The 18,736-nt window shown below is 38.0% G+C and overlaps 1 protein-coding gene across 4 annotated transcripts in view; it reads left to right on the top strand.

Annotated features, from left to right (window-relative positions):
* Nucleotides 1-18,736, top strand: part of DMD (dystrophin) — a 2,360,554-nt gene that overhangs the window by 726,988 nt on the left and 1,614,830 nt on the right. For all 4 annotated transcript variants that reach the window (XM_066250305.1, XM_066250306.1, XM_066250308.1 and 1 more), the window contains exons 14-16: nt 9,246-9,347; nt 9,471-9,578; nt 17,647-17,826. In XM_066250305.1, the coding sequence (XP_066106402.1) occupies nt 9,246-9,347; nt 9,471-9,578; nt 17,647-17,826 (390 nt within the window). The remainder of the gene's footprint in view (nt 1-9,245; nt 9,348-9,470; nt 9,579-17,646; nt 17,827-18,736) is intronic.

Consider the following 18,736-nt stretch of genomic DNA (forward strand, 5'->3'; position numbering starts at 1 on the left):
GAGACTACGCTAATATACTCACAAATTTGAGTATCTGCAGCATCATTTAGGTGTACATATACAGGGTATTTGTGAGTCATTAGAGTTTTACTTCTCCCTTTCAGTAATTATTCATTTTGTTAATTTTTCTTACCTTATTGTGCTGTATACTCAGGGAAATGAGATTATTGTTCATACTTGGTTTTCATTTTAGGTCTCAGAGGTGAGGCTTTCAGTAAACCACCATAAAGTGTGATTTTTCCTGCAGGTTTGTTGAAGATGCCTTTTATTCCTAGTGTTTTAAGAGGTTTGACTGTTACTGGGTGCTAAGTTATATCAAACTCATTTGTCAGAATCGCTGGGGATGATCATATTACTTTTCTCATTTTTTTCCTGTTAATATGTAAAATCCCATTGCTTCATTTCCTAATATTAAAATAACTTTGCATTCTTCAGATAAATCAAGTATAGATGACATGTACAATCTTTTTATTTGTTGCTAGATTTCTTTGCTCACATTTGATATAGACTTTTCCAATTGTGTCCATGAAAGAAATTAGACCATTGTATCCCTTTCTTGTAATATGCTTCCTAGGTTTAAGTATCTGATTATGGAGACTTGAGAACTTGCAATTTATGATTGGAATTTTACGGAGAAGCTTTAAATGAAAGATTTTACATGTTTATAGACATAATTCTAGTTTTGATTTTCATTTTTAAGTTGATCTCCCTTTTGTAGATTTTCCATTTTTAGTAAGTTTAATTAGTTTGTATCTCTCAAGGAATTTATCTATTACATCTAAAATTACAACTATATCCCTATAAAGTTACATTCAGTCCACATAATATTTAATAATATTTTTATTGGTTATCAATGTTTGAAATTTAGGAGATGTGTTTTCAAACTGAATTTCTGACCTCCTTGGAAAAGAACGCATGCTCGGAAGATCTTTGCATGGCCTCCTTTCTTGAATATTAACTTCAGTAGGAATGAAATAGCGCCGCCCCCTTTAGCATGCATTCTCCATTTAGCTGCCGTCTGCAGCACTTCCCATCCTCTTACACCCAGATTAGTTTGTGCATTTTATTATGTATACACATTAGAATGGGTGATTTCTTTTTTTATATTCTTATATAAAAGAGAAGCAGAAAGCATCAACTCCCATATGTGCCTTGACCGGGCAAGCCCAGGGTTTCGAACGGATGACCTCAGCATTCCAGGTTGATGCTTTAGTCACTGTGCTACCACAGGTCAGGCTGGAATGGGAGATTTCTTATACACAGGATAGGATATTCCAATGCCAACAGTTAGAATGAAGCTTAAAGTGATATAGGTTTTATATTTACTTGGTTACAAGTAAGACACATATGGAGCATTCCCCTGGTTTTAAAGTGTAAAAATCAAAGCTATTCAGCTCCTGTACAAAACATAAGTCTTAATAGACTATAGGTTACATATGAATGCCTGGTAATTTTCCTGTCATGCTGAAATATTTCCCTGTGTAATGTATTAAAATTCTATTATGCTGTAGATTTATCACATCTGGAAACAAAAACTGATTTTCCATTAATTAATCTCTTAATCCTTACTAATCACAAACATCTCCATAATCTATCACAGTTTAGAGCATTTTCACATCTGTTGACCTCCGTCTGACCCTAGCTATGACCTAGCTTGGAGGGTACTAGAACAGATACTATTATCTCTATTTTACTAGTGGGAAAACTAAATAAAGTAAGATTTGGGAGTTTCCTGACAGATATTACCAAGTTGGGCAACATTAGATCTGGGACAAGAATTAGACAATCTGTACTTTAAGCCCAGTGATGTGTTGCAGGTGAGCAGATTCATGGAGTCTTTTACATGGTAATGCCCATTATAAGTATTAAAGCTCTAGACTTTGAGGTAGAGAGGACAGGATTTCACAGATGACTCACCTCCTATGGATCTTCAAATTCACCATAAATAGTTCCGCTATTACCATAAACACTGGTAGGCAGTTATTTAATGGAGACTAAAGAAGAAAATGGTTTTAAGAAAATATTTGTTAGAAAAGTCCCATATTGATAATGAGAGTGCTGGTATTCAGCTTTGAGGCATTTAAACACTATGTAAAGTTAATTATTGACTCCACAAGACATGAAGCACAAAGGTGAGAAGTCCCCCTCAAAGAATTGAGAGGTAGGAGGCATAAAACAATAAGAGGCATTAAAACCTCAAGCTGCCAAGGAACGCCGGGGAATGAGCTGAGTGCTGAGCAGAATGCGGTGGCCCTGGAATGCTCCTACGGGTTTCTGCTCTTCATTTTCTGGTATCCCGATTGAATAGACTGGTGGGAGCTGGAGAGTACGAAGTTTATTAAGCTGCCACAGCACATTAAATAATAGCCCGCAAATAATAACAGCAGCAGCAACACCACCACCTTTGCAGATGTATTCATTAGCACTTTATGGACTCATAAAAATAAATGATATATGGTACTGACTGTAACAGCACAGAAGAACATGCTTCTTCAAGTTAAAAAAATCTCACTACATTTTAGCCTAATCACTGAGGCAGGATTTCATTAGCGAATCAGCCGGTCATATTTACCTTTTAAAAAACACATCCTTGCCTGACCTGTGGTGGCGCAGTGGATAAAGCGTCGACCTGGAAATGCTGAGGTCGCCGGTTCGAAACCCTGGGCTTGCCTGGTCAAGGCACATATGGGAGTTGATGCTTCCAGCTCCTCCCCCCTGTCTCTCTCTCCTCTCTCTCTGTCTCTCTCTCTCTCCTCTCTAAAATGAATAAATAAAAATTTAAAAAAAAAAAAAAAAACAACTAAAAAACACATCCTTGCAAAGAGCACATGTTCTTGATCTGGAAGTGTATTTTCTGATTTGTGTTTAATACAAATTTTATACAAACAGAGTTCTAATGTCAAAAATGTTTTTAGATCAAATGATAACATTCGGCTTCAAGTCTTGGTCAAGTAGATTAGATAAAATATTTTTTTAAATCTATTCAAACTTTCCCTAAAATTAAATTTGAAAAGAATCAAAAAAGGATGTAGCATTTGTACATATCACTTAGGTTCTGTAGCAGAAATTACACAAAGCATGTTTATATGTTTTATCTTGTGTCCTTGACTGAGTGAATGGCATCAGGAAAGATTATAGGGCTTGTAGTCAGACAAATCTGAGGGAAGTCCCAGATACTGAATCCTGTGACCTCTTTTCTTAGGCAAGCTGCCCAACCCATCTAAATATCAGTTTCCTCATCTGTGAACTGCACCTTTAAAAGGCGACAGTCATGAATTCCTTCAGTTCAATCAGGACTTATTACAGGATCACTTAAACAGCTATAAGAATGATCTTTTCGCACTGACTGGTTGGCTCAGTGATAGAGTGTCAGCCCAGTGTTTGAAAGTCCATCTGCTTCTTCACCCCAACCCCCTTCTCTCTCTCTCTCTCTCTCTCTCTCTCTCTCTCTCTCTCTCTCTCCCTTCCACAGCATGGCATAAATGGTTTGAGCAAGTTGACTCTGGCTGCTGAGGATGGCTCTGTGGCCTTGCCTCAGGTGCTAAAAAATAGCTCAGTTGCCAAGCAACAGCCCGAGATGGGCCCAGCATTACCTGGTGCGGGCTTGCTGTGTGGATCCAGGTTGGGGCACATGTAGGAGTCTGTCTCTGCCTCCCCACCTCTCAATAAGGAAAAAAAAAAGAATGATTTTTTTCAGAGAAACCTCAAGTATGTGTTTCCTAATACATTTACAACGTGTTTTTCTGCCCCGAACCGTATGGTAGATAGTGAAGATACAAGTGCTGCCATCTTGTGCTATACTGCCTCCGTTAACAGTTTGTGAAAATGGGCAAAATCGAGAAGAGAATCATAGACTTGGCTAAACGTTAGTCACTAGCACACTGCCCCATTTCTGGCCTCATACTGGCTTTATTTCACTTCTTCCAATGAGTTATTTAATGCTGTTTATATTTCACCATTGGTATGATGAGGTTGCTTATCATTTTTAACTATATTATAGTTGTTTATAAAAAGTAAGAAAGAAAAATCAAGAATTCAATTGTTTTTCAAAAGCCTTATTACATATAAAATGTGTGTAGCCGGGAAGCATATTCCAGGGTCTTAAACTGTTGTAAAATGAAAGGTTGGTTGCTTTCTGCCTCCTTCGCTTATAATCCCACTCACTGCTGCGCTGTGTGGTCCATGGCACATAATTGCTTCTTCTTTAGTGGACGTACTCCTGGGAACACTTTCTCCCTTAATGCCATTCTGATGGGCACCGTTTAGCTATCACATTCTATCACTGGCTACGATAAACTCAAGGGTCAAGGTACTTAAGTATTACCTTCCAGGCTTGTCAAAGTTTCCTCATTGCCTTGATCCAAATGTTCTTTTTTTTTTTTTTTTTTTTTTTCATTTTTTTCTGAAGCTGGAAACGGGGAGAGACAGTCAGACAGACTCCCGCATGCGCCCGACCGGGATCCACCCGGCACGCCCACCAGGGGCGACGCTCTGCCCACCAGGGGGCGATGCTCTGCCCATCCTGGGCGTCGCCATGTTGCGACCAGAGCCACTCCAGCGCCTAAGGCAGAGGCCACAGAGCCAACCCCAGCGCCCGGGCCATCCTTGCTCCAATGGAGCCTCAGCTGCGGGAGGGGAAGAGAGAGACAGAGAGGAAAGCGCGGCGGAGGGGTGGAGAAGCAAATGGGCGCTTCTCCTGTGTGCCCTGGCCGGGAATCGAACCCGGGTCCTCCGCACGCCAAATGTTCTTTTGATAGCCATTTTTCACATTTGCTTTGAAAAACCAACTCAACCAAACAAAGGAGCTCAGATGAGTAATGTCCTTGGCATGTGTAACAATATAAGATGTGAATTAAATGAGAGAGAAAAATCCTCCCCTTCGCAAATCTGAGCATCAGTGGTAATGGAGTTGGGAGTTAGCCCATGACAATGTGTGAGAGGAAGTGCATTGACCTTTAGCTTCTTGTGCTGCTGAAACAAAATGTAAGTAATAATTAATTTCTTCTTATCACTCCAGGAGATGTTAAAATCCATTTTTGTTTGTGTGTTTTGTTTACCTAGCTCAAAAAAATTGCATTATTGTGGAACACTCAAGGGATTCATATATTTAAATGGAAACTCAGAAACGCTGATTTTCTCTCTCGGGAAGAGGTTTCTAATCCTAATGTAGTGATTATTTAAAAGTCTTATTTAGCTTCCTCTCAATCCCATTCAATTCTATCCCTTATACTCGCGGAACAACTTGGTTACATCTCTACAGGCAGTGATAGGAACCAGCATCTTTAGGTGATTATAGAGCGGACTGATGATCTTCCAATTCTGTGACACCATCCTTTGTAATTCAAAGTAGGGCTGATATTTCTAAGCAGTAAACAAATAAATCCATTAAGTTGAAGCACTATGTACACTTATTCGTATTTGTGCATATAGCATTACAAATATGTACCTGTGGGCAGACGTGTACAATTCATAAGCAAGCAATTTCGGATTCACTTATCTAATTTTCCTGAGATTAGGGAAAAGCACCATGCCCACATTGTAACAGGAGTGACTTAGATTCAGTTCACTGAGAGTTTTCTGAGAGTAATTTAAGCAGTGGAATGTGTTACTAAAAGATATGTACGCTCTCTTGTGTTGGAAATCTTTAAGGAGGAATACACTTGATGTTTAGCCATCTATTTGTAAAGATTTAGTAAGTACCTTATTAGAGTGAGTAGAGTACAATACATGATCCTTGGTGATTCTTTGAGGATTTGATATGAATACTATAATCCAGCAAAATGTAAATAACCACCAACACTTCAAGAACTCAGTTCAAATTAAAACTGCTTTCCAATACATAATCTCGCTTTTTGTAGCGATTATTTAAGAGGTTGATATTTATTTTCTTTGAGAAAGAATAAATAATGTATCCATAAACTTCCTGAAAGAGTAATTTGATTTAATTGGGGTCTGTGTAGATAATAATGCCAGTCACTGAAAGAACTGCCAGAATTATTAGAAGAAAATTATGTATTGAAAATGTTTTTATAATTTGAAAAGACTTAGACACATGTTAGTAATTTAAGCAACTGTTTTACCTACTACTTGAATCCCAGGTGTTTGGCTTTTAGACACTTTCATCTTCTCCACATAAAACAAAATTATAAAGTGACTGCATACTTGTATTTGGGAAGTTGAGTCACATTGAATCACAATTAACAATTTCAAAACTACTTAAACAATTTCACTTCATTTTACTTTGATCATTGAAATGCATTCTCTAATATTCTCCCACTGTAAGTGGATCTTTACTTTTAGCAATTTTAGTTATGTGCGATATTTTGTAATGCCACCGAATCAACCTCTCTTAAATATGTCTATTTGTATTAGTCATACAAAATACCATAACAAAATACCAACGACTCAGTAGCTTAGAAAACAATTTATTTTCTTACAGTTCTGGCCTAGAAGTCCAAGTCCAGGTGTCAGAAGGTTTGGTTTCTTTCTCAGCCTCTCTCCTTGGCTTGCAGATGGCCGCCTTCTTGCTGTGTCCTCGCATGGGCTCTCCTCTGTGTACACACATCCCGGGGGTCTCCCAGTGTGTCCAAATTTCTTCTGCTTACAACGATACCTGTCAGATTGGATAGGAGCCCACCCTAACAACCTCATTCAAGCTTAAAGACCCTGTCTTTAAAGACCCTACCTTCTAATACCATCTCATTCTAGATTAATCGAAGGTAGGGCTTCAACATAGGAATTTCAGTTCAGTCTATAACATCTCTAACCTATAATTTGAGACATATGATATGTGTTCGATTAATATTTGTCATTATAATAAATCCATGATTGATAAATAAATGGTGCTCTCCAGAGTACCAATAACTCTAAGTTAAATTAAATATTGGCTGAATTATAAGCCTGATTAATGAATTATCAAAGTTATCCATTACTATTTGAATACAAAGGACACTTAATAACATTTCTAATATAGTTGTCTCAACTATGTTGACTGTGAACCTACAAGAGTATTTCTTACTAGTTTTGTGGGACTCATTCATATAGTGAAAAAAAATAAAACTACAGTGTTAATGGTATCACATTAATATATTTGGGAATTTCTATTAATTTAATAATCTTAAACAATTTAGTGTATGAAGGTTTTTTTGGGGGGGATTTGTTTTATGGGATGTTTTCCACACATAAATACATTGTAAACATCCATCTATAAGATTACAAACCTAAGATGCTACTTTAGTGAATACTACATTTTGTGTCTTGTAGTACTAGAGAAAGATGCTCTATCTATTTGGAAGTGTCAGTTCATTTATAAAGATGATGCTACAGTTTTGAGTTTATTCTTTTTCCCTTTGACTCCCATCTCTGCTGGGGTTGAAGGGCTGCATAAACATCTTACAACTTGCCCTTTTATGTTACATCATCAAATCAAGCAGATAGTGTACTTTATGTCTAAGAAGGAAGATTTTCTCTATTTGAAGCCAAACATTTTTACAACTAACACATCAGTAGATACATTACATGCCATTTTACCTGATGCATACTGACATGGACCCTAGGAAGTACACGCAAAAAATTTTTTTATATGTTTTAGAAAAAAAATCACAACTACCAGCTTCTAACACGTAAATGGCTGATATTGTTGAATTCATTGACTTATGATAGCTCAATTCTTGTGGCTAGCTTGCATCACTATTTCTCTTCTATGGCTTCTGTCCTAAGCTAATATAATTGAAAAGGAGTAATGTAGAGGGTAAAGTGGTAAAAAATTCAAAAATCAGTTACATTTTGTTGAAAGCAAGATTTTTGACAGTTCTGAAGAAAAACTGAAAACTCACTGTGACTGAGCTACATATGCGTCCATGATCATTTTAATACTGTAGTCAAGTGTCCATTACCTACTTCTTATTCATGTGTAGGACCCCTTTTTGAAATGATGGTAGATTAAACAAGTTTTTGAAAAGTTACGTATGTCTGCAAGCCACCTAGGGATACGTGGATTTTGTCATGATGCTAATTACATTTGTATTATTTGAATCATGTATTAGTATCTTCTAGGTGGATTGATCCAAGCACGTAGCATCAAGTAAGGTAGAAGTTATGATGGGGCTTATCTTAGATGCAAATATATTTGTAAAATAAATATGTTACACCCATTTTTCTTCTAGATGTAATTCTATACAGAATAAACCATGTCTATATTTTGAGATACTTCTAGTTTTTTCATATATAAATTCATTGAATTTTGATTATTTGTATTGAAGTAGAATTGCTATACAGCATCATATTAGTTTCAGGTGTACAACATAATAATTTGATCTTTGTATACACTACAAAATGACCACCACATTCCATTCCATCTAGTTACCATCAGTCTAGTTTTAAAAATCCAATAGGTATGGGAAAGTAATTCTCTTACTTATGAGAAAGTCAAACGATTTTAAATTTTAGGCTCTGAAGTACATCACAATGGAGTTGAAATAAATTATACATTTTTTTTGTTACAAAATACTTCCTTAGCATAGAAAGCATTGCAACATACATTTCTTTATCTAAAAACCACCGGTCCTTGGTTTATGTTACTTATCAAAATAGCGAGCACACATACACATTAGTGACACGCTTCTGACCTGGCAGTTACTACTCAGGGAATGTTCTAGTTTTCTCACTAGACTAGTTTAGAGATATATATTTTAAATACCTTTTAATAATAATCCAGATAATTTTTAAAATCTACACATGGACATAATTTGTCACTAATGATTCTCTTCTACAATCAGGATATAAATAACACAAATTATACAGGATCACTTCAAATAAAGGTATATTTAGACATTCTACTTAATTGACTTTTACCCTTTGGGATGGATTATCTGTGACCTAAGAAAGGTACACATTTTACCGGTTACAAATGCAAAATCTTCTTTAATTCGGTATTTCTGCCTTTGCTATCTCACATGTACTGTGGAGACATTCGAAATACTGCTTTGATAAGTGCTTCAGAGTTCTTGTAAGTATCTTTGCTTCTCAATGTTAAGGTGAAAGAGTGAACAGAATAATCTAAAGCAAGCTAAAGGAGCAGCGCTTAGCCATTATCGGCAGGACCGGGACGGGTGCTCTTTAGAATGCCTCATGTACATAAGGGAGTCAGAATTAGATCCTTTCTTAAATCATTCCTGGCATTTTGAATGGAATTCAGTTAACAGTTAATTGTTTGCTGATTTTGTGCTGGGTTGTTTCCTTCCCAGGTCCTGGGAGATCGATGGGCAAATATCTGTAGATGGACAGAAGATCGCTGGGTTCTTTTACAAGACATCCTTCTCAAATGGCAGCGTTTTACTGAAGAACAGGTGAGTCATGTGGGGGAAGCTAACGGTGGATGACATGGAGAGGTGTTAAATGAATAAATTAAAAACTATGACAGTCTACTTTAATAATTATTTTCTTTTTGGCAATTATTCGATCTCTTTCAGTGCCTTCTTAGTACATGGCTTTCAGAAAGAGAAGAGGCAGTGAGCAAGATTCACACGAGTGGTTCTGAGGATCAAAGTGAAGTGTTACCAAGTCTTCAGAAACTGGCTGTATGTATTGTTGAGTGTTCAGTCTTTTTGTTTTGAGCCCAATAGTTTATATTCACACTATTATTTCATCTTTCTATTTTGATCTTGAACCAGATATTCATTGTTCTTACTTAGTTCAGTCTACTTAATTATATCGTGTTGTTAATTAATTAAAATAGGAAAAGTATAATGTCTTGCTCAGGCTAGAACAAAATATCATAGGCTGGGTGGCTTAACCAACAGACACTTATTTTTTGGAGCTCTGGTAGCTGGAAAATGCAAAATCAAGGTGCTGGCTACACATAGCAGCTTTTCGCTGTATCCTCACATGGTCGTGATGGGGGCGTCCCTTTCTTTTCTTAAAAGGGCACTAATCCCATGATACGGACTCTACTAGCATGACTTCAGCTGAACCTAATTACCTCCCCAAAGCCCGCTTCCTAATGTTGTCATATTGAGGGGTCAGGCCTTCAACATAAGAATTTTGGAGGGTAACAAACATGAATTTCATAAGATATAGGTAGATTTTCAACCTTGTTTTCTCAAACAAAATTGTAGTCCTGAAAAAATACAGAATACCTGAAATAAGACTTCGGTTGGATTTTACAAAAAGTAACAGTAAGAAGTACCTGTGAGCTTGACTAATGGTGGCGCAGTGGATAGAGCATCGGCCTGGGATGCTGAGGACCCAGATTCAAAACCCTGGGGTTGCTGGCTTGAGTGCAGGCTCATCTGGCTTGAGTGTGGGATCATAGCTATGACCCTGTGGACACTGGCTTGAGCCCAAGTTCACTGGATTGAGCCTAAGGTCGTTGGCTTGAGCAAGGGGTCACTAGCTCTGCTGTAACACCCCCCCCAAGGCACATATGAGAAAGCAATTGATGAAGAACTAAGGTACTGCAACTATGAGTTGATATTTCTCATCTCTCTCCCTTTCTGTCTGTCTGTCTCTGTCGCTAAAAAAAAGTACCTATGAATATTCCATAAAATTTTAAACAGTATATTTCTAAAGTAATAGACAAGTAGATTCTCCGAGAAATACGAGCAGTACAAGAGATGATTATCCTCATGTTTAAGGGGCTTTCCTCCTCATTCGGGAAGCATATTTTAAAAACCCGTTAAAACCAATGTCATTCCTGTGGTGGCACAGTGGATAAATCGTCGACCTGGAATGCTGAGGTCGCTAGTTCAAAACCCTGGGCTTGCCCGGTCAAGGCACATATGGGAGTTGATGCTTCCTGCTCCTCCCCAATTTCTCTCTCTCTCTCACTCTCTCTCCTCTCTAAAATGAATAAATAAATTTAAAAAAGAAAAATAAAAACAAAAACAAAAACCAATGTCATTGATTGCAATTGCCTGTGCTTTGAAAACTAGGGGTACTTTGACAGTACAAAGGCCATCAGGGAAGGCCTCTTTGAGCCATTTCAGTTTGAGTTGAACTTTACAGGATTGAAAAAGATCCCTAAAACTTCTCTTTAGCTGAGAATCTCACTATTTTCTAGTAAAGGAGAGGCCAATCTAATATTAAACATTATTTTTAAAGTAAAATATTGCATAAATAAGATTGTTTTTTGAGTTTTGGTAGCTCAGTTCTATTAAGTGCTAACTTGGTATCAACTCTAATATAACACAAAGGTCTATTGTAAATAATGTTTCACAATTTTACCTGAAGTATCTATTTATCTTTGTATTAATATTATATATTACACTTCATAATAATTAAATTATTAACTTAAAAAGCTGTTCTTAAGTAAATTTTCCTGATAAATTTGAACCATTTTACAAACATTTGTATCATACAATTTTTTTCTTCTTTTCCAAGTGAGAGGAGGGGAGACAGAGAGACAGACTCCTGCATGTGCCCCGACTGGGATCCACCTGGCAATCCTCATTTGGAGCCATGCTCGCAGCTGAGCTATTTTTAGCACCTGAATTGGAGGCTCAATGGAGCCATCCTCATTGCTGGGGCCAATGTGCTCAAACCAATCAAGCCATGACTGCGGGAAGGGGAGAGAGACAGGAAAAGAGAAGGGGAAGAGTGAGGGGAGGAGAAGCGGGTGGTTGCTTCTCCTGTGTGCCCTGCTTGGGAATCAAATCTGGGACATCCACATACCAGGCCAATACTCTACCACTGAGCCAACTGGTTAGGGCCATATCATACAATTTTTTGTTTTGTAATTACTTATTTTTAGGCATTTAATTTAAGCTAGATTCACTTATATATTACTGGTTATTACAAGCTAGCTTGTTTATTGATAAATCATTCCTCAAAGAATGTATGCTTTCTTGAGTGATGATACAACTAAAGAGTTTTCAAAAAAGTCATCTGTATAGCCTGACCAGGTGGTGGTGCAGTGGATAGAGCGTCGGACTGGGATGCAGAGGACACAGGTTCGAGACTGCGAGGTCACCAGCTTGAGCCCAAGGTCACTGGCTCAAGCAAGGGGTTACTCAGTCTGCTTTAAGCCCCCTGATCAAGGCACAAATGAGAAAGCAATCAATGAACAGCTGAGGTGTCGCAATGAAGAGTTGATGCTTCTCATCTCTTCCTGTTCTTGTCTGTCTGTCCTATCTATCTCTCTCTGTCTCTGTAAAAAAAGAAAAAAGTCATCTGTATGCATATCAACAGAAGCCAAAATACTGGTGATTTACTTGTGGTTTTGTTCTGCAGCTGGTAGGGAGCCATGGAGAGTTTGATCACAATCATATTTACATTTTTGGAATACTCTTTGGTAGTGAGACTTTTGGTAGTAAGGGGACCAATTGGAAGAACTAATAATCTAAAGTAGCATTGGGCATGAATAGGAGGAGAAAGACAAGCTTATTTCAAAAGAACACACTGAGGCCCAGGAAAAACACATGGCATGTATGTAAGGTGTCATAGAATATTAGCAGCAGAGCTAAAAGGAGCACCAAGACATTGAAACTCAGGCCCAGGCTCTCTAAGCTATTTCAAAACTCTTCATATCATTTGATTCCTTGACAAAACTTAACTGTAATCGAGAACTGTCATTTTCAAACAGTCATATGCCACTAGGTTGACATTTTTGTGTATAAAAGGCTTTATTAACCTCAGGGCGATGAAAATGCTCTCTTAGCAAAGTCTCAATAATTTTCCAATATGATTAAAATTCAAATTATGTCACCTTACTTGTGAACAAAGTGAAAATTTGTTATGGATAAGACTTATCATTTGATAGTTTAAGCCAATTAACAAAACCTGACAGCTGGTCTAGAATTTGAGGTAAAATTCCCCTGCTGACTCAGGCAGTGAATAAGAATTTAATGTTCATTAAAATATGTCACAATCTGAGACCCAAAACAGTTACCATCTGTCACCATTTCCTACTACATACCTAGGTATAGATACTGTGTACAAAAAACTGTCTTTTATTTATAATCAGTGTAATTTGTTTGGAAGTATTATCACTAATAACCCATGGGATTTTTCTCCTATTTTTTTATTTGAGAGGGAGATTAGGACTCAAGTATTTCATTTCCAATAGAGCTATAGTTTTATCTGAATTGCGCAGGTTTTTTTTCTAATTTATTTTATTTTATTTATTCATTTGAGAGAGAGAGAGAGAGAGAGAGAGAGAGAGAGAGAGAGAGAGAAAGGAGGATGGGGGGAGGGAGTGGGATGCATCAACTCATAGTAGTTGCTTCTTGACTGTGCCCTGACCAGGGTTTTGAACCAGCAACCTCAGTGTTCCAGGTCGATGTTTTATCCACTATACCACCACAGATCAGGAAGGTGTGTTTTGTTTTTATGGTCAAAACTGAAGTTTTATTTGATGGAAAGGATAAGAAGAAAAGGAAAGAAGAAACTGGCCTTTGTGAGGGGAATTCTTAGACTTAGAGGAGAATGTGGACTATCATGGGAAGGCCGCTATCTAATAGAGAGGTGCTCCCTGGGAAGTGTGCGAGATGATGTGCAGGACGGAAGGTCGCTGTGGAGGGTGAACTCGGGGAAGCCCGGCAATCCGAGAGAGCGAGTCTGATGCGCACGAGCTCCAGGAGTCCTGTGCAATTGAGACACTCAGGAGGCTGCAGGATCAAATGGCACAGGTAGAATGCTTATGCGAGCTCAGGAACTCCCTGTTGATGGCGCTGTTTCACCAGGACTTGCTACCCTGTTCTCACCGTCAAAGAATTCATCCAGGTGGGATCAGGGGTTCTCAAAGTGTTGGCCCCAGACTGTCAATATCAGTTTCGGCATCACCTCACAACTTCTTAGAAATGCACATTCTCAGGCCCCAAACTCAATCTGCTGACCAACTGGAAGTAGGGCTCACAAACCTGCATTTCTGCAAGCCCCCCAGGACGTTCTGATGTTCCCACAAATTGAGAATCCCCAGAAGGGATTAGTCTACCTAAGTATATCAGCAGGTGATTTGAATAAATTGAAGTACTTTACACATATAGATTAGTACGTACCTACACATAAAATAGGTTCAGAAATCAATTTTGCCATGTGAGAGTAATTGTCTTGGCATGATTCTTTACAGAATACTTTTGCTAAAAAGAGGGTGGAGATTTCCTGGGCCTTTGTGAGCGTACACGCTGTTTTTCATTTCAGATCATCTAACCTTGACCAGACAGGACATGTCTCTTCTGTCTTCTTGAGCAACATGCCTATCTCTCGTCTGTCTCTACTACTGGCCCAATCTGACTCATTTAGTACTTTTTTATTTCAAATTTTATTTAACTTTTAGAGAGAGAGGAAGTGGGGGTGGAGAGAGAGATAAGGACAAGGATATTGCATTGTTCCTGTGTGTGCCCTGACCAGGGATCGAACTGATAGCCTCTGTGCTTCAGGGTGACGCTCTAACCAGACGAACTGTCCAGCCAGGGCCTGATCTGATTTATTGAGAGTATCTTTCTGTCTACCTTGGAGATAGGTACAGGTGCCTGGCTTTTATGAAAATAAAATCAATTTCCTCTTTCAAGGTCCTCGCTGACCTCTGCTTTGTATAAGTTTTCTGGAGTTTCCTTTTGCCTGCTGAGTTTTATAGAGCTGTGTGGTTTCTGGCATTCAGAGAACTAGGCTCAGGTTTTGATATGTGCAGAAAGACTCTTTTTTTATGCTTGAATGGTTAGTAAGAATTAGTTCATAGTTATTTAACATGCCCACATAAAATCCATACTGACAAGAATCTATATCCAAAGATAGGTGGGAGAAAGTAACTGATTACTGTTACTCGATGTATCTGGTATCACCGTGTGTTTCCTGTCTTCTCCCCCGTTGGTTATGGTTGCAGAGTCCTTTAGGAACTGAGAGATTATGAGGGATGGGGAGAGAGAGAGAGAGAGAGAGAGAGAGAGAGAGAGAGAGAGAGAGAGAGAGAAACAGCATCCAGAGCAAAGAGAGGAAAGAAATTGCAGCAAAGCAGCTGCCCTGCCATCACCATTCAGAAGAACACAGATCTCTAATTTACTAGTTAGAAGCTTTTGTCACTACAATGATTTTGTGATACAGATTTAGGTAAAAATATGATTTCATAATAACGCTGTTGTTACTTTATCATGAGTGTATTTTTCCTAATTGTACTTAATGATGACTTTCACCTTTATTCTTGTAATCCTCACCAAATGCTTCTCTGTTTGGTTAAATGTGTTAGCACAGGAGGCTTATTTTCATTTAGCACTAAATCTCTCTGGATATCCAATTAGTTTTATAGATCATCTATGAAAACCTGTTTAGGTAACATGAGATTACCCATAAATTTTCAGTGCAAAGTGTTTCCTGTTCTTTAAGCATTACTCTTAGACTCTCTTCTGAAATCTTTCCAAATCATTACACATTTTCTTTAAATAATGGATTCACCACTTAGCCTTACACGTATAGCTGTTTAAAATTGACCCGTAAGCTCTGAGAAAGAAAGCCAAAGAAAACTGTACTTACATCTTTGTATTTTTAAGTGTATGTCTTTATTTTTATCATGCCTTTTTCCAAAAAGAACTTGAGATAGCTTACAACAAAATAAACGCATGCCAAAAGTTAATAAAAAGAAAAAAAAGAACATGAGACACCATAAAGAATTGGAGGAGTCTGCATTGAAATTCAAATCTGGGTCCCAGTTCTAGGCAGGTAGCATAAACTGTTGGTTTACTTGTCGTCCAAGTATGCACTTCAATTTAATGGAAGGAAAGCTAAAGTGAATTAAACAAAATCAATGTACAAAACCTATCTATTACTACGAGTTTTAGTTGATATGAATTCAACTTATATATCTTAACCCATATTTTGGTCTATTGCATTCTTTCATGCTTAATGAAGAAACTTTATTGAGGAAAATTTCAAAGTGAACTTCAGATCTTGTATTTATTCTTTAAAAATGGCATGCAGTAAGACTGCAATACAGCTACATCAGGGGAAGCAGATTCTGAAAAAGGATGGACTGATTCAAGGAGACACCAGGACATTCTGCAGCTCAGAACTATCAGTGCAGTTGACAAGCCAAAATGGGATACATAAAGTGTGTGTGTGTGTGTGTGTGTGTGTGTGTGTGTGTGTGTGTGTGTGTTTGGGGGCTACGTTGATTTCTCTGTGTTGATGCCACTTCAGTTCTTGAGCAGTTGGTGCATCTGTTTCATGACAGTGGCTTTACCACATGCAATATTAGTTGCTCTTAAATAAATTTGTACTGGTTTTGGAAAGTCAGGGCTCACTGCTGAGTTTATTTATTCTCGTGGTACTTGCTTCCACCAACAAGAGGGGATTGTAAAGGGGCCTACAGATAACTTTTGCCTTTCTTTTATCTTATTCTGTGTTTACAAGTTGTGTCAGGGATTAGTGTTTGACTGGAAATTGGTTTCCCAAAGTGCAGGGTGACCTTACTGGGTAAGCTGCCCTGATCTACTGGCTTCACACAATGCCACTTTGTTTATTCATGCCGCAGTAACCAAAGGGCATGTGTAATCCTTTGTAGCTCACAGGAGCTTTTGAAATAAGAATGGTATAAAAATTACTTCCTAAAACACATGTATTTTGAAAGCATGCAATGTTATTCCGCAGAGTTTGTGTCGTACTCAGTTACTTAGTTCTATTACTTAAATAACTCTCAAGTTACTTTTAGACAGCCCTGGCTGGTAGAGCGTTGCTTTGCATGTGGATGTCCCAGGTTCAATTCCCGCTCAGGGCACACAAGAGAAATGCCCATCTGCTTCTTCGCTCCTCCCCCCCTTTTCTCTCTCCCCCCCCCCTTTCCTCTCCTCCGCTCTTGCAGCCATGGCTCAATTAGAGCAAGTTGGCCCTGGGTGCTGAGGATGGCTCTATTGCCTCCACCTCAGGCACTAAAAAAATGGCTTTGGTTGCAATGGAGCCAGGGCCCCAGATGGACAGAGCATTGCTCCCTAGTGGGCTTGCCCTGTGGATCCTGTTAGGGGTACATGCGGAAGTCTCTCTCTGCCTCCCCTCCTCTCACTAAAATTAAATAAATAAAGTTACTTTTAGAGGGTAATTGCTCAAAGAGCCCAAAACAATTGAATAATAGATGTTAAAATATGTAAAAGTTAGTAATCTGCATAAGAAGGGTTTTATATCCAAATAATGAAAAGAATGTAAAAATGGCAAAAACAAGTAATATTGCAAATAATCGCAGCCTTTTAGAATGGGGAGATTCAATCTTCTCAGTTAGCCAAACCAGCTTCTCTTTGGTACTCCTGGCATGTGGTAATTCACTTGAATTCTACTGGAAGAGGAAATTCACTAACATGCAAGATCCATGCCTTCTACTCTTCTGTTAAAAGTTAAAAAGTAGTTTCCATATGTTGATCTCTCTTTTGCATTTTGAAGAAAGGCTACTTTTTATTTGGCAGGTTTTCATATATTTTAAGGCAGCTTGTAAGTTCCCCTCCTAGGTGATTATTCTACCTCTGACTTTATTTTTTTTCTTCAAGCTTCTTGGGAAGATTATTGTGATTTGAATTTTCCACTTTTACTTTTATGAGCTCCTGGTCCTTTGCTGGCTTGATTACAATCTTTTCTAATCTATGCAAATGAGAAAATACACGCAAAAGCAAGTCGAACTGTAGTGTTTTATAAAATGTAGCCTCGGCTTATTCTGCATTCTTCCTTGTTTTAAAGGTTTTGAAAACGGATCTAGAAAAGAAAAAGCAAACCATGGACAAACTCCGCTCACTTAACCAAGATCTTCTTACAACATTGAAAAATGTGTCGGTAACACAAAAGATGGAAGCATGGCTGGACAGCTTTTCCCAGCGCTGGGATAATTTAGCCCAAAAACTTGAAAAGAGTTCTGCACAGGTTAGTGATACTAATTATCCTAAAATAAGTGTTCCTTGAGATTTTTCAAATTGATTGCATTAAGCCAGCAATACTATAACCGTACAAAGAATACCTTTGGGTTAGCCCATGACAGATATTCAATTGGATAAAAACATGGCTCTCTTAGTTGTTTTGATATTGGAGAATGTGGGAGGGGTGGAGAAATGAGTGATAATTGACTAAACTGATTACTGCCTAAGAGTGTAAAGCCTCCCCTTCTGCAGAAATGGGGGTCTGAGTGACTTAGAGTAGCTGGGCAAAATGCTAGGGGACTGTCATCAATATCACCCCAAGTAATAGATTTTTAGAATCATGAGGGAGGAAATTGTCTGAGGAATGTTTGGGATAGGAGCAGGCGAGGTTACAGATCCTTTGGTTTCATTAAAGCCCTCTTTGCTCACAAAAATTAGGAGATATTTCAAAATGAATATGAAGTGATACTCTAGTACTTTCAGCCTTTTGTATAGTGCATTTTCACCAATGAAATAAAAGTTGATTTTGCATCTCATTTGCATAATTGAACAACTTTCTTTAACTTGCCATTTGCTTTTCTGATGTTCTTGTTTAATAAAAAAATTAAATGCTTTTCTTTTTATCATTTCATATTCATTTTGAATTATTCCCTAATTTTTGTGAGCAGTATATTAATGCAGGTGAGAATCTAATTATTGGATTTTCTGCCATAGATTTTTTTTTGTTTGCTTTTGTTTTTTGTGACAAAGACAGAGAGACAGACATAGAGAGGGTCAGATAAGGACAGAGAGGAAGAGAGAGATTAGAAGCATCAATTTTTTGTTGCAGCACCTTAGTTGTTCATTGATTGCTTCCCTTATGTTCCTTGACCGGGGGACTACAGCAGACTGAGTGACCCCTTGCTCAAGCCAGCGAC

The sequence above is a fragment of the Saccopteryx bilineata genome, chromosome X (genome assembly GCF_036850765.1).
Source record: "Saccopteryx bilineata isolate mSacBil1 chromosome X, mSacBil1_pri_phased_curated, whole genome shotgun sequence".
NCBI lineage: Eukaryota > Metazoa > Chordata > Mammalia > Chiroptera > Emballonuridae > Saccopteryx > Saccopteryx bilineata.